Here is a 14354-nt window from a genome sequence, read left to right on the forward strand (position 1 = left end):
AAATAGTGCCTAGATTTTGTTTCCATCGGGTAAAAAACAAAAAACCACCCCCCCAACACATTATTATTGAAGGTCTCATGTTGCTATTAACAGGCAGTTTGAAAGATGCTCCAAGCAATCCTACACAACGTGTCTCAATACACCGGAGCACTACGGTTTCACATGTAATGTTAATTCTGTCCGAGACAAATCCTATAATCTGTGCAGTTTCAGAGCCTAATACCAAAAAACATGGGGATGGGTTTTGTTTGGGGTTTTGCTCTCCCCATTCCAGGGGAAAGTCCCAGGGGCTCCCGGTCTTTTCTGTCACACCAACCCAAGGGCGGAAATGGGGCGACTGGGGAATCCGGTTTTATCAGAGCACCCTGCGCTGACAAGCTCGGGCGGTTTAGAAGAGAAAATCAGAGGTGCTCAGGGCACCTGGTCACAAATCTGGGCATGCAGATGCCTGATAGGGGATTGGACCCTTTCGTGGCACGAAAAGGAGAGAGATTGCTGTTCATCTTAAAAGTCTCGAAGGAAGGCAAAAACCCAGGCGGAAGTCATGGCTGACTCTGATCCTGCATCTTCCCATTCTGGTTGTTTTCCACCACATCTGCTTCCATTTGCGTGGGATGCGCTGGTCTCCTGCCCGACTCTTTTGCGTTCCTCTTTTGCATGATTAAAAACACGTTTCTGTATGCAATAAACCATCACCTAGCACTGGCACGCCTGGTTTTGGGTTACAGTTTTGTTCGGGTAACAACAGCGAGGTTCTCCCTGGGTGTGAGATGCGGGTTCGAACATGTGGGGTGCGCGCCAGGGCTGGCCGCTTCCGGTTAAGTGTTCACCGGGACTTGACTGCGGCCCCTGCCCTGCAGGTAACCGGAATAGGCTGCCTGGCAAGTGTGCCCTGCCCGGGACGCCGAAGAGACCGCTTCCCCATTCCAGAGCTGGCCTCTGGCCTTCAGCGCCGCTGAGTACTGCGACACGTCCGAAAAGAAAGAGAAGGCACTCAGTTTAAAAAAGGAGATCTAGAGGACTGGGAGAAAGGGGATGAGCCAAGGGAAACTGGGAATTGCTCGTGCTTCCCCCCGAAAGCCTCAGTTCAGTGCCGGGGGAGACCCCAACTGAGGGCCAGACTCCCCCAAATCCAGGGGCCGAGGAGCTGGATTTCCTGGGAAGTTCCTCGGGGGCCCGTGGCAGGCCCAGCTGGGACCCGTCTGCTTGGAACGCGGGAGGCCACAGCCGTGGCGGGAGCCCCCGCTGTGGCGGCCTCGCCCTTTGCGGCCAGGAGAAGCTGCCCCCTCCCAAGCCGTCCGCGGCTTATCCTACCGGGAGACCTAGGAAACTAGCGGCCGCGAGCCCCGCCGGGCTTGCTTTCGCCGTCCCGGCCCCTTCTCCCCGGCCGGTGGACCCAGCTCGCCGTCCCGTCTGTCGGTCTCGGTTTTAGCTCCTTGGGGCGCAGGGCGCTCGCCTCCTGACCAGGCCACCCCACCCGCCAGTTCCCGAGGCCGACCCGACCCCTGCACTACGCCAGGCCGCGAGGTTTCCCAGCGACCAGCACCCCAGCCCGCGGCCGACCTGGAGGCCTTACTGCAGGGCTCGGGCGGGGCCCTCGCTCGGCTCTGGCTGGCGGCCCACTCCCGCTGGCCCACAGGCCTCGCCACCGGGCCTCGGCCTTGCGGCGGCCCACAGCGCCCTGGGCCCGGCGTCCCCGAGGCCTAAGGACTAGGCCCAGGGGGCGGGCTGAGGCTCAAGAGAGGTCCTAGGTGCGGGCCAGGGACGGAGCCAGCCCAGAGAGAAAGGGGGACACCCGACGAGGCAAGAACCTCAGTCTCTCCCCTGCCTGGCTCGCCAGGCTGTGAGTGGGGCCTATTGGGCAGCGCCAGCCTGGGGAGTCCGACGTCTGCCCCGGCTGGGGACCCTGGGGGCAGAGATGTGAGTGCTGTTCCCGGGTAACTCCGACTGGGCCCTGGGGAGTTAGAAAGCCAGATCTTTAGCCAGAGCGCCTAGGGCGCGGCGGAGAGCGGGGGCCGCCCGGCACCACGTTCCTTCTGGCAGTCCCGCCCCAGCCTCCCAGCGTCTTGCGCCTGTGGCGGCTGCAGTACGGGCCTGAGGGGACACCCACAGGAAAGGTGAGATTAGCGGCACCGTGTGGGAGAGGGGTTGAGGAAACCCACCATTATCTAAAACCTGGAGGTTTCGAAAGCCGGAACTTAATTGAGTTGATTGAATTTCTCTTCTTATCTAGGAAGGAAAGAAACACTCCCAAGGTGAAATACAAAGGGCCAAGAATCTCTGTGGGAAAGATAAAGGTTTGGGGCAACAGATCTTTGTAAAGCAAACTACCCCCACCCTCATCAGGACCTGCCCTCCAAAACGAAGCTTATATTGTCGGCTCACTTCTTGTTAATTGCCGATACGCAGCTGAAGTAGCTCCCTGACCCCTTTGGAGGACGGCGTCATTTCAGCACCAAGTATCACCATTATTGGGCTTATTAACTTCATTAAAACCGGTCTTGACTAGGAGTGGAGATCGGAACTCTCTGGATGTCTTTAAGCCAGTGCTAGCTCCCCGCCTCCTTCCCTCCCTCCGTTGCCTTCGGTCAGGGGAATTCATTTCTACTTCGCCTTTGATTCAAAGGGATTTAACTGCGTGGTCTTAGTTAAGAGAAGTTGTGCATAGGTGATGGAAAAATTAGTTTCAGAGGGTGCTCAGGGCCTCTTCTTTCTGACCTTTTTTTAAAAAGTTTCAGGAGAGAAACTGCCCATTGCGTTATTTGCTGAGTAGCCCAATGTTTATCGTCATTATTGTTTTTAAAGAAAGGGTCATCTTTCCCTGCCCGTTGCGGGACATCCTGAAAAACTGAAGGCAATAGTAGAAAATGGTTATTTTGGTACTGCTTTACTGTTGCAGAAGAAAAGCTGGGAGATTAAGACCTTGAATCTGGGTAAACCTCAGGCCCCAATTTAACTTCATGTAAACTACAGTATGTTGAAGGTTATCAATAGGTACTGAAAACTCTTGCCATCAAATTTGGCCTCAAATGTTGGTTGCAAACTATTGCATTTCCTTTACCAGTGAACCAATTTACTTATTAGGAAAGATTACATAGAGTTCAAGAGAGCATGCGCAGCCAGGGACCGGAAAAATGAAATAGCCAGAAAACAAAATGGTTGCAACTGCTAACCTTCATTTAAAACGTTACAATCAAGAGTCACTTAATTTTGGTCAGCTGTAAGAGCTTAAGCAGCTTAAAATGAAATTAAATATTGCTTTTACCTGAGGAGCACCATGATCATCGGCCCATTTGTCTTTTCTGGTGACTGGTTTACAAAATGCAGGTACGACTGAAAAGGGACCCATTTTTTTCCCCCCTCGGCACTTTCTTAAACACACACAAAAAAACTGACCAGGGTGCCTTATGTTCAACTACTGAAATTATAGGTTTTAAAACTTTTCTGAAACTCTTTTGTTCAGAAATCATTTCTGCCTGAATTGCTTTCAGATTCTGATTACACTCCCTCTCACGTTTACCTCAGTATTTGGAAGTTAAAAAAAAAAAATCCCCTTAACCAAATAAGAGAATAGAAACAAGAAATTCTTGTTATTCTGATGTTTTCAGAAATACTCCAATTCTCCTCCTCCCTCTTAAAAACTTGATATATTTTTAAACATACTAATAAAGTGCCTAAGAAATTGTTCAGGTTTGAGGCAGGAAGGGAAAAGCAAGGAAAACAAGATCCTATTGATTGTCAGGCTCTCCAAACTCATTTTCAGAGCAATCCTGATGAAAGTCACAAAAAGTCTACATACCACTGTCGTTCATATCTAGTTTATGCATAGATTAGCAAAAAAAGAAAAAGTAAAAATAAGTTTGCTAATTTCCTCTCTGTCCTAAGAAAAACGTGTTTTGGGAAGGAAAGATTGAATGTAGGCTTCTCATTTGTAAATAGTGGTGTAAAATTAAACTGGACCCAATGTTGTGCTAGAACCATTTTAATATAATTATACATATCTGCCAAATCCAGGAAGAAAAGGTTTATGCATATATAACTTTTCCAGTTAACATCTGCAAGCATAAACGACAATGATCTCAGTTTAATAATTCATCAGGGTCAGAGCAATTGACCAATGTCTGTTTACTGCTAGGCTTACCAACAGTAAATTACAGATGAATTCGTGTCCTTTTGCTTCTCTTCTCTCACTCTCCTTGTCCAGAGACATTTTGTTGTAAAGTTTCTGTGCAGCTCACCTCCAGCCAAAGGTAATCTTTTTAGATCAGTACTCAGTTGCTCTGAATTTTGCTTATAATTATAACCTATTTAATCACAGAAGAACCCCTGCAGAGGTGGAGTTCAAGGTTGCATACAATAACAGGAGATCACAGTTTTGAAGTCTAGCACAGATTAAAAACCACAGATGTACCATTTATAAGACACACACTGATTGTCTCTTAAACTACATATTGACTCCTTATGAACATTATTTTTTAAATAAAGTAGTGCATCTAGGACAATCAGTCGCACAATTCACACAGCCCTGAAAAGTTTTTTCAGTGCCAACTACCAGTTGGTCATGAAACGTGAATGAGCTTGAGACACTGTTCATTCCTAAGATTCAACCAAGGATTGGCTAAAACATTGGAACACCTCTGCTTAAGAAGGCTATGGCCTTCCCTCCCCCTTCCTTCACAACTTAGTTTTGTTTGATTTTATTTTTGGTGGTGTTTGGTTGCACATGGCTAGAATGCTTTTGATCACTTTGCAAATCAGGAAAACCAATGATCTAAAACTATGACAGGATCTTAAGTAGATTGGTTTGTCCATTTCGGGTTGCTGGTTGGTAGGCCCCTCTAAGTCCCTTCGTTTTTCCTTCTATGCCTCTCGGAACTTTGATCAGATGAGTCTGAGCATCATCCCATCTAACTCTTTTAACCAATGCCTGGCTAAAACTGGAATGTCCAGCCCAGTATATTTAAAAATCACCCACAAAAAGAGGTTCTACAGGTCTTCACAAAACCTGGAATTTCCACGAGGATGTCTGATCTTTATAATCCAAGCAGTCAGCATTGAAGTTAAGCTTCCAGGAGGCAGTTTGGTCCTTATAATCCAAGCAATCAGTGGTTGAGTTAAAACCCAAGCTTGAAGCTCCATATCCCTGGGTGGAAAGAGAAGCTGGGGACTGATTGAGATGGCTGGTGACTGCATTGGTACCCATGGGACTGAGTGTGGCCCCTGGTCCGGGAAGCTGGTGATGCATAGGGGTCAAATAAGATCCACAGTCCATGCCCCCAAAGTAGGAAGTTGAGCCAGCATATCCTTGACTATAACCTGAAGCCTGAGTATAGGTCATGGGATAGGACCTCTGCATGCAGGAAGAGGAGGTGGACAAGGGATCTGACAGTGGGGAGATGGAAGCTGGGCTCCAGATAGACACAGGAGCACTGCTGCTGGCAATGGTCGGGACTGAGGTGCTAGAGGGGGGAGTGAATTGGCCACTTGTTCCACTCTCTGAACTCACTTCCCGAGCTGGAGACGTCTTCTTTTTGGCAGGTCTCACTTTGTTTTGACCTCCATTCTGCTGTTGTTGCTGTTGTTGGCGGCACTTAGCTCTTCGATTCTTAAACCATACCTTGGAAGGGAAAGAAACTTCTTTAACACAGTTTTGATAACTCCTTAAGGACAACAATGGCTCCCATATTATAAATCTATCCTACATTGGCAGATGAGCTAAACACACAATTTCCCCTGCCACTGAAGACCTATCATGTGGCACTCTCATATAAACTCCTGGACTTGTAAGAAAGTTGGGGAGGCTCTGTCAAAACACTTGATGCTGCCTTATTTCTTGCCCAGAATAACATTTAAGATAATCCCCCAAATCATATAGCTAAAAACTCTCCACATCACTTTCCTATCTTATTTTGCCTCTAACACACACATACACATAGACCCAGCTATATTTTGGAACACTCTCACAGAGGAATAGAATGTATCTATGTCTTTTGGAGGGAAATACATGAGAGGTGAGAGAAAGCAATTCTGTTGTTACATGCTAACAGGAACAGCCTAAATTCATTTACAGTTCGTCTTCCAGGAAGCAGCTGCTAATATGGAGGTTGGTTGGGTCCATCACCCTTCTATCTCTCTTAGAAAGAAAGGCTCACAAAACAAAGCTCAAGGGGAAGAAACGATCTTGTTGAAGAAAGAGGTCTGAAAGTCACTATTTGCTAAAAGCTTCTTTGTGGTAAAAGGAGTGACTTACATGCACTCTGCTTTGAGCTGGGAGCACAGACCTGCTAGTCTCTGAGACTCGAGTCTGTGTCTTTAGAGTATTGCCACTCAGCACATAGACTCAGTCTCCTGTGCTGTGTTTACTGACTTACCACTTCCACCCCCTGCTGCAATCTTGACAATTCTCTTTACCAGCCCTGTTCATGTTCTGCAATGAAGGAGCTATGATTGGTGTACGAGGGGGCTTAGAAGAGAAACTACTGGCATTTTCTGGAGGACAAATCCTTAGCTGAACTTTTGAACGAGCTCTCTGTATGGGTGCTGTAACTGTGGTAAAAGTGATGCCACCAAGGCCAAGCTCAAGACCACCAACCATTTGGAGCCATTTGTTTTCTCCTAGTGAGGACTTTGGTTCAAGCCTTGCAAGTGCTAAAACTTCCTCTAACCTACTTTGAAAAGGCCCCTTTCCCAATTTGCAACCGACACTGATGTCTGTCGCTTTCATAAACATATTCTAGCTGAAGGAGAGGCCCAGGTGTGTATGTGGTTTATGTCCTAAACACTTTGCAGAGAACTCTGTATGGGGCTCACTCACAAGGCAAGCTGGAGTTGACCTTCCCTCTTCAGTTTAAGGTCAAGTTTAGGGAAACTAAAACAAGAGAGGTGTTACTAGAGACATTATGTAGATATTTTATCTGTTAAATGGCTCAGAGCTAGACAATTCTGTTCAATCCCTAAGAAGTCAAGGAAAATACATTCTTTTTGTGTTGATTTATTTAGTAAAAGCACCAGCTGCATCTATACCCTGACTCTGCCACCAAACTTAGTTATGACCTTAAGCAAGTCATTTACTCTATTTTTTCATCTGTAAAAATATTTGGACTGTCCAGGAGCTGAGCTGCTTTCACATGTACAAGTCCACGAGAATAGGAGAGGATTTCTATACAGAGGAAGGGAAGGGTTACAACACCACGTGACTACTCTTGAAATCTGCTCAAGGATGGGTCTCTGTCCACCAGCAACCCGGGCCTTGAAGACCCTTGCTTATAGGATTAAGTGGTGATGGGCAGGCAAAAAAGGACAGGAGGAGAATAGTTTCCTGGCCCCTTAGTGAGTGAAGGAGAATTTCAAGCCTTCCTTCAGTCTTCTCAAAGACCTGGGGCTCTCCACAGCCCCATACTCTGGGGAAAGGTGGCATGATCAGGAAGGATGGTTTTGCCTGCATCTGCCCTACCTGCACCCTGGACTCGGGCAAGTTGATTTTCAGTGCCACCTCCTCTCGCATGAAGATGTCTGGGTACCGGGTCTTGGCAAACAGTGCTTCCAGCACATCTAGCTGTGCCCGAGTGAACGTCGTCCTCTCCCGGCGCTGTTTCCGGGGGGTGGCTGCGGGACAAGAAGCCCAGGGCCCTTTAGGGTGGGGGAGCAGTTTCTCAGTCATAGGCGTTTCCGCGGGTTCTCCGACGCCCCTGCCCTCCACCCCGCAGCAGTCCCCCGTTCCTCACAGCCCTTCAACTGGGAGCCTACCAACGCTCTCCCCACCGTCTCCCCAGCCTTGCTCCCCGGGAACCCAGGACACACACTGCTTTTTTCCCCACTCGTCTTGGTGTTGGGATTGCTCCAGTCAGAGCATCACTTGGAAAGTTAACAAATGAAACATTTTTAAAAACACACACACACACACACACACAAAACTTCTGCAAGGTCAACCCCCAAACCGCAACACAAAAAGGCTATTCCATGAAGTCAAAGGATCTGCGAGGACAGACTGGCAGCTCGAATTGATGGGGGAAATCTGGGATCCTGTTCCCATGATTTTTAGCACACCTCGGGCCTTTGTTCCTCCATCTTTAAAATGGGGACATAGTTCATACTTCTCCTTCTGGGAGGATTTTAAACAGATCTGATCGGAAAGGAAAGCACCCGCATTTGGAGGAAGTCACGCCTCTTGGGATTAAAGCAGGCTCTGGAGGTCATAGGGGAAGGCCTGGGCATGGAGGGAACAACTGCAAAGCCCGAGGGTGCTAAGGACTTACGGAGAGAAAACTCGGCTTCTCCAAGAGGACACTTCTGAGGAATTGGGCATTGAGATATGGGCAGCGGTCTTTTGCCCAAATGACAAGGACAGTAACCTTCCTCATCCCACTCTGATGCCGATCCTTATTTACTTGAATTAAGAATAAAGTGATGTGATTGTAACTGTTGCAGACCCACCTACTCACTTCTCCCAACCCCTGTTCTCTGCTTGGTGAGTAAATGCCCCCTCAGAAGGCAAACCTAGTGGAGACCTACCCTGAAGCTGGGTGGGGACAGTGTGACTGCCAACCCCTGTGTTCCATGGGAACAGGGTATTGCATCCCCGGAGGATGGGCGTGGGGAAGGGGGCTGCGGGAGTGCAGCAGGGCTCACTTACCCGGGTAGCCCACGGAGGGGTGCAGCAAGTCCATACCCGAAGTGGTCAGACTCAGCCCATTGACTGCGTAAGGCGGTTGCTTAAGATAAGACATCATGCTAAGGTTGTTTGGAGGTGCAAAGTCGGCCCAAATCGGGGGTACCCAGCTGGAAGATCTTGATGCGCCCGGGGTGGACAGGTTCAGACTCCTTGGTGGGTGGGTTTGGAGCAGTGGAACTAAGGGCAAAGCAAACAAACAAACAGAGGGGCTGGTTTACTGCTTCGGAGGCAGCAGTTCTTCCACGTTTCACCACTAACTTAAAAAGAGCACGGGCTAGGCGAGGCAGAGGCTTTTAAAGGACTTGCAGACACTCCCCCCCCACCCCCATCCCCACCCCCACCCCCAGCTGCTCTGGAACTAGAGGGGATGGAGGGAGACCAGATAAACCTGTCTTCCCCACCCCCACCCTAAAGTTAAAAAAAAAAGTACCCGAAGAAAGCAATTACAATCTGCCTTCCCCAAGAACAAAACCCCACGCCTTCAAATGCACACATTGCATTCCTATCCCTACATTTGCATAGGACTCATTGGCTGGCACTAGCTAATTGTCTCAAACAAAACTTGATTGGGGCCATTTGCAGAGACAAAGAACTCTTTGGCTAAATAAATAATGCTGATAACAAAGCCCATTGGTGAGAAACAAAGAAACAATTCAAGAAATCTACCTCTCCCCAGACTGTTGCCTTTCCATGGCAGAGATTTTAATTATCTTAGCTTTTTACTACTTTCAACTGCTGCGAACCTAAAATGTCAGTGCGTTTAACATCTAAAATACCAACTTACTAAACGACAAACTTGGAAAAACCGCTCAACCACTATTATTCCACATTTGAAGTCATTTCCGGTAATCATTTTCACCTAATTAGTAGTCTGGGTAATTAGATTTCGAGGTAAGTAACAGATTTATTAGGGTTTTGGAGAACCTTGATTATACGTGTCTAAGGAACGAAAGCTAAACAAACAAGTATTTAACTTTTAATAGACACCCATCAAATATTTAAACATATTGCAAAAAAGTCTTCAAGATTGGCACAGGGCTTGCCAGAAATTGTGAAGTAAAGTTAGAATCCCACCAATCAGATAATGACGGGACCCCACATTTGTAGTGCAAGCTGCTTCCATGTTGATTTTGATGTGTGGAGGCTGCAGATCCTGCGGGAGGCAAATTTTCAGACATTTAGGTCCTCCGCAGCTGCAGCAGAGCTTCCTGTTAACTCTAACTGCCTTTTGCACATTTTAGTTTTGAAGAAAGTAGATACACAAACACCCAAAGTTGTGAAACTAATAGAATTTCTCCCTACCTTTCAAGCTTCCTACAATCCTATAAGAAAAAGAGCTCAAAGGGGAAAAGAAAGGAAGAAAAAAAAAGTTATTTACTTTCTTCAGCTGTGTTACACGCCCCCCCACCCACGCACCCCAGCAAAGAGATTCAAAGTAGATGTTAATATAGACTGGCAGTTTGCAAGTCTGGCCTTTATTTTCCTAAAATGTGGCACTTATATGCAAGGATCTCTACTTTGAAACTTTGACACCATGAGAGATTGCTTCAAAATGGCGGATACAAGATAAAGGTCTTACTGAGTTTAAAGGACTCCGGGTTTTCATATTTACGTTGCTTAAGACAGCAAGACACAAAAGTCCATAAATGAAACTCAGTAACTGTAACTTCTTTCTGATTTAAATTCAGAGCACAAAAGTCATGCTTTTCTACCCCAAGATCTAATTTAATGTAATTTTATAAATGTCTTTCTTGAAGGAGTTTGTATTATCCTCAGTAAAACTAATTTAGTTGCTCCTACAATACAGACTTCATGTTTTTGCATTGTCTTTTCTTTTCAAAATGCTGTTCTTTAGAGGCTGGGAAAATAAACAAAAACCTTCAGCTTAGAGGCTGTTTAAACACATATACGACTGCTTTAAAATACAGTTGTATATGTGTTTAAACAGCCTCTAAACCGGAGATTGGAGATTTTTTGTTTAATCGTACTACCTTGCAAAGTTCTGAACTACAGTACTATAGAGAATCGTAAAATCATATCAGGTGTACCCTTGAGAAATACGGAAATGTTCTTACATGTCGAGCTCTCACCAAATTAGAAATGCCTGACACATCACACAATAAAGTAGCACATTCCAACATAAAAAGCAGTAACACGCAGAAAGCACCAGGGCCGAGATCCTTCCAGGGGCTCCTTTGCTCTTACCATTGCACAATGGCTAAAATTCTCGGAATAGACTATTTTCATTTTTATCTCTGGATCCACCTTTAAAAGGAAAAGAGGAAAACCAAAAACCAAAACTAAGAGATTCTCTCCACAACTGGCCTAGTATGCACTCTGCATAGAAGGCATGGGCCCTTCAATCTAACTTTCAAAGCCCTTTTCCAATCTCGAAGCGGGGTCCAGAAGGGGGAAAAGAAATGACTTTTCAAAAATCCACGCCTCACTATGACTGCTCACGAGGTGGCCTCTGGAGAACTCATACCTAGAAGCTGGCCGCGGTAGCGCGGCGAGTCCCGGCAGCCGGTCGGCGACCGCACCTCCAGGCGCGAGTGCCTGGGTCCCGCGTCCCTGCCCGGCAGCCCAGCAGCCCAGCAGCCCCGCAGGCCTGGCGCCCGAGGTCCCGCTCCACTGCCCGCGTCGCCCGCGCAGCCTTATATCTAACGGTCAATTCGTGCAATCTGTCGCTTCCCCCTCCCCCCGCCTTGTTTTTTTTTTCTTCCAAGAAGCCCATCTACCAGTTGCTGTGTCCTCGCTCAACAATAATTACCTCGTCCGAGAATTAATTATAATAAATGTTTTCTTGATAAACTAACGAGATAATCCGAGGGGCACACGTCCCTTAATTACAGGCCGCCATGCTCCGCTCTGCTTCTCGTCCGGGCTGATTAATTTTCTGCATGATGGAAAGGAAACAAAACTACGCGGACTGGCGACTGGCCTGCGGCTGGGAGGACGACGAAGAGGAGGAAAGAAAGAAAAAGGAGACGTGTGGGCACCGCGGAAAACGGCCGGCGCTGGCCTCTCCGGCGAACTCGAGTGAAAGTTTCTGGTCTCGGGGAATCAAATAACTCTGCCACCCGCGAGGGAGGGAGGAAGAAACGTGCCAAAAGGGTTGGCCTTGACTATTAATTATCGTTGGGAGAAAGCCCCGGTGTTAGCGCTGAGGTCTGGGTGTCTACCTTACTCTGGGGGGAGGAGTTTCCTCTCCTACTCCCCCCTCTGTTGCTAATAACTTTTGTGCCTGGAAAAAGTCCCGAGCTGAGCAGAAGAAATCCTGACCCCCGAAGCTCTAGAATGGGGGGGGGGGCGGGGGCGGATAATTTCTAGGAGCCACTTCCCCGTCCCCTCCCCAAGTAATCCACCACCGCAGGGTCAGCGCCGCTCGGCCTTCGCTCCCCGCGCACCACTTCGTCTGTGAAGGAGGCAAAAGCCAACTCGGTGGAATCCTGACAGGGGACTTGGGTTTCCAAAAATGTGTCCCGAAATCGGGCATCGATTTCAAGAGTCACTTCAACGCAGCAACGCGAAGACTTCTTAGGAGTTTGCAGCGCGACCGGTCGCCCGCGCCTGGAGCTGGCAGGGACCTTCGGATGCTTCTCACTGGGCCGACCCAGGGCACAGGTTGGGCCTCGGCGAACCCCTCGGCCCCCGCCCGGCCCCGACCCACAACACCTTATTGTCCCCGAGCCTGGGAAGGGGGTGCGCGAGCGCGCGGGCGAGCCCTGTGGCTCCCCGCCAGAGAACAGCTGAGGGGCCGCGGTCCCAGCGGGAGGATTCCGGTCCCTGGCCTGGCCGCGGCCTCGGGCGGAGCAGGGGCCACTCGCTGCCACTTCTGCCCGCTCCAGGTGCGCGCGGAGGGCTACGTGGGGCGGGCCGCGAACCGTACCCGACACAGTCATGTTGAAAAACCACTCTTCACGTTCGCTCGGCCTGGTGACCAGGGTCGGGGACCACGACAACCAGGGGTTGGGAGGCTGCGTAATTACAACCCAGGGTGGTTTGGATTTTGGGGCGTAGTGGGCATTTAAACACAAAAAGGAGATCTGGAAGCGTTTGGGAGAAACAGAGAACCGAGCTGTGCTAGGCTGAGGGAGAGGAGGCCAAAGAGAGCAAGCAGTGAGCGCCGGAGCAAAGAGAAGCCAGCGCTCCCAGCCTCCTCGGTTATCCGCTCCGGTTTCCGCTCACGTTCATCAGGGGCCGACAGGGGCTCGAGCGGCGGCCCCCAGCCCAGGCCGACCCGCAAGCGAACTGGGCTTCCGGCGCGCGGGCCCAAGAAGGCGCCTGGCTTTTTATTATTGTTGTTTCAATCCATCCATCTAGTTACATTTGCATCTTTCTGTCTCGGACTCTGAAAAGGTCCCTGGGATCCATCCAAACGACCCCAACCCGATCTAGGGGCCAAAACGCAAAGATCGCGGAGAGAAGCCTAGAACGGCGTTGACATAAAAACAAAACCACAAACAAAACCTTCCAAAACATCCCAGATTACACTCGCAGCGTTTCGACGACGTTTTGCAGAAGTGACGACCCCCAGGAGCACGCTCTCTGCCTCTCTCTCACTACCGTTCTCATCCCTAGATCACATTTTTCTTTTTGCAGCGATCGTTATTACACCTCAAAATTTGTAAGAGAAAAAAATACATCCGCCTACAGAACTCCACGTTCGCAGAGGGGCATCGGTCGGTCTATGGGAGGTACTGGGGTGATGGCCGACAGACACGGGGACACGTAGATATGGATATAGACAAGACAGACGGACACTTACCTTACAGCCTCATGGGAGGTTAGAAAAAGTCAAATATCCTTTAAATTCCAAATAGCCAGCTATCCTAAAAGAAATCAAGAGTATTGAGTTAGAAACCTTGCAGTCTTCACCCTTCCATGAAAAGTCAAACACAACCAAAAAAAAATTTTTTTTTAAAGAACAGAAAATGAGGAAGTAGGCTAGAGTTCTAAACACGCGTGGGCCCCTCTGCAATACATACAAAGTAGATGTGGTGAGTGAGGGCTGCTCTAGCAATTTTTATTTTTAATCACAGTGGAGGCTGAGTTGGAGCTGAGGTCGGTCCCGCTCTCAGGGAGATTTGCTGAGAAAGCGCCTCTCTGGCAACTTTTTGACGCAAACTCTCCAACCAATGGCAGGGAGAGAATGATTGACACATCTAAGCCAGAGGGAAAATAATAAAAACACACAACAGGGGGAGGAAAACAGGCCGCTGCTGCACAGGGGGACGAGCAGGCAACAAATCCAGGCCTCCGACATTACCAGAATGTTCTTTAAAGACACTGGGCTTTGCTTAAAATATACATTATGGGCCGGAGCATGTGAATTAATTGTATAATTAAAGTGATGGACAGGGAGTTCTTCTCTTACCCTCTTTCCCCTGCTTCTTTTACTCCGTAATTTCCTTTCCCCTCATTCTTTTTGTTTTTTGTTTTTAGGGAAGGGAAGAAAGGAAACCCATGCAATGTAAGATGGAAGATAAAAATATTTAAGTAAATGCTGGAGAAGGGCGGGGGATAGGGAGTGACTGGGTTATCACACTCAACCCCAGCAATAAGTGTGTGGATGACAGGCAGAAAGCAAGTCAGACTGAAACTCAAAAACACTAGTATACCGTCTCAAACAGGGCCAGAACACGCTGACTGCCAGAAAGGGTAAAGGAGGGAGGCCTGGGAG

At 48.4% G+C, this 14354-nt stretch overlaps 1 protein-coding gene across 1 annotated transcript; it reads right to left on the reverse strand.

The window, feature by feature from the left end:
- Nucleotides 1-3966: 3966 nt before the first annotated feature.
- Nucleotides 3967-8729, reverse strand: OTX2 (orthodenticle homeobox 2). The gene is given in 3 exon segments (NM_001177645.1): nt 3967-5617; nt 7454-7629; nt 8633-8729. Coding segments are annotated over 3 exon segments (894 nt in total). The 3' UTR covers nt 3967-4996.
- Nucleotides 8730-14354: the final 5625 nt, after the last annotated feature.

Source organism: Macaca mulatta, chromosome 7, assembly GCF_049350105.2.
Source record: "Macaca mulatta isolate MMU2019108-1 chromosome 7, T2T-MMU8v2.0, whole genome shotgun sequence".
Lineage (NCBI taxonomy): Eukaryota > Metazoa > Chordata > Mammalia > Primates > Cercopithecidae > Macaca > Macaca mulatta.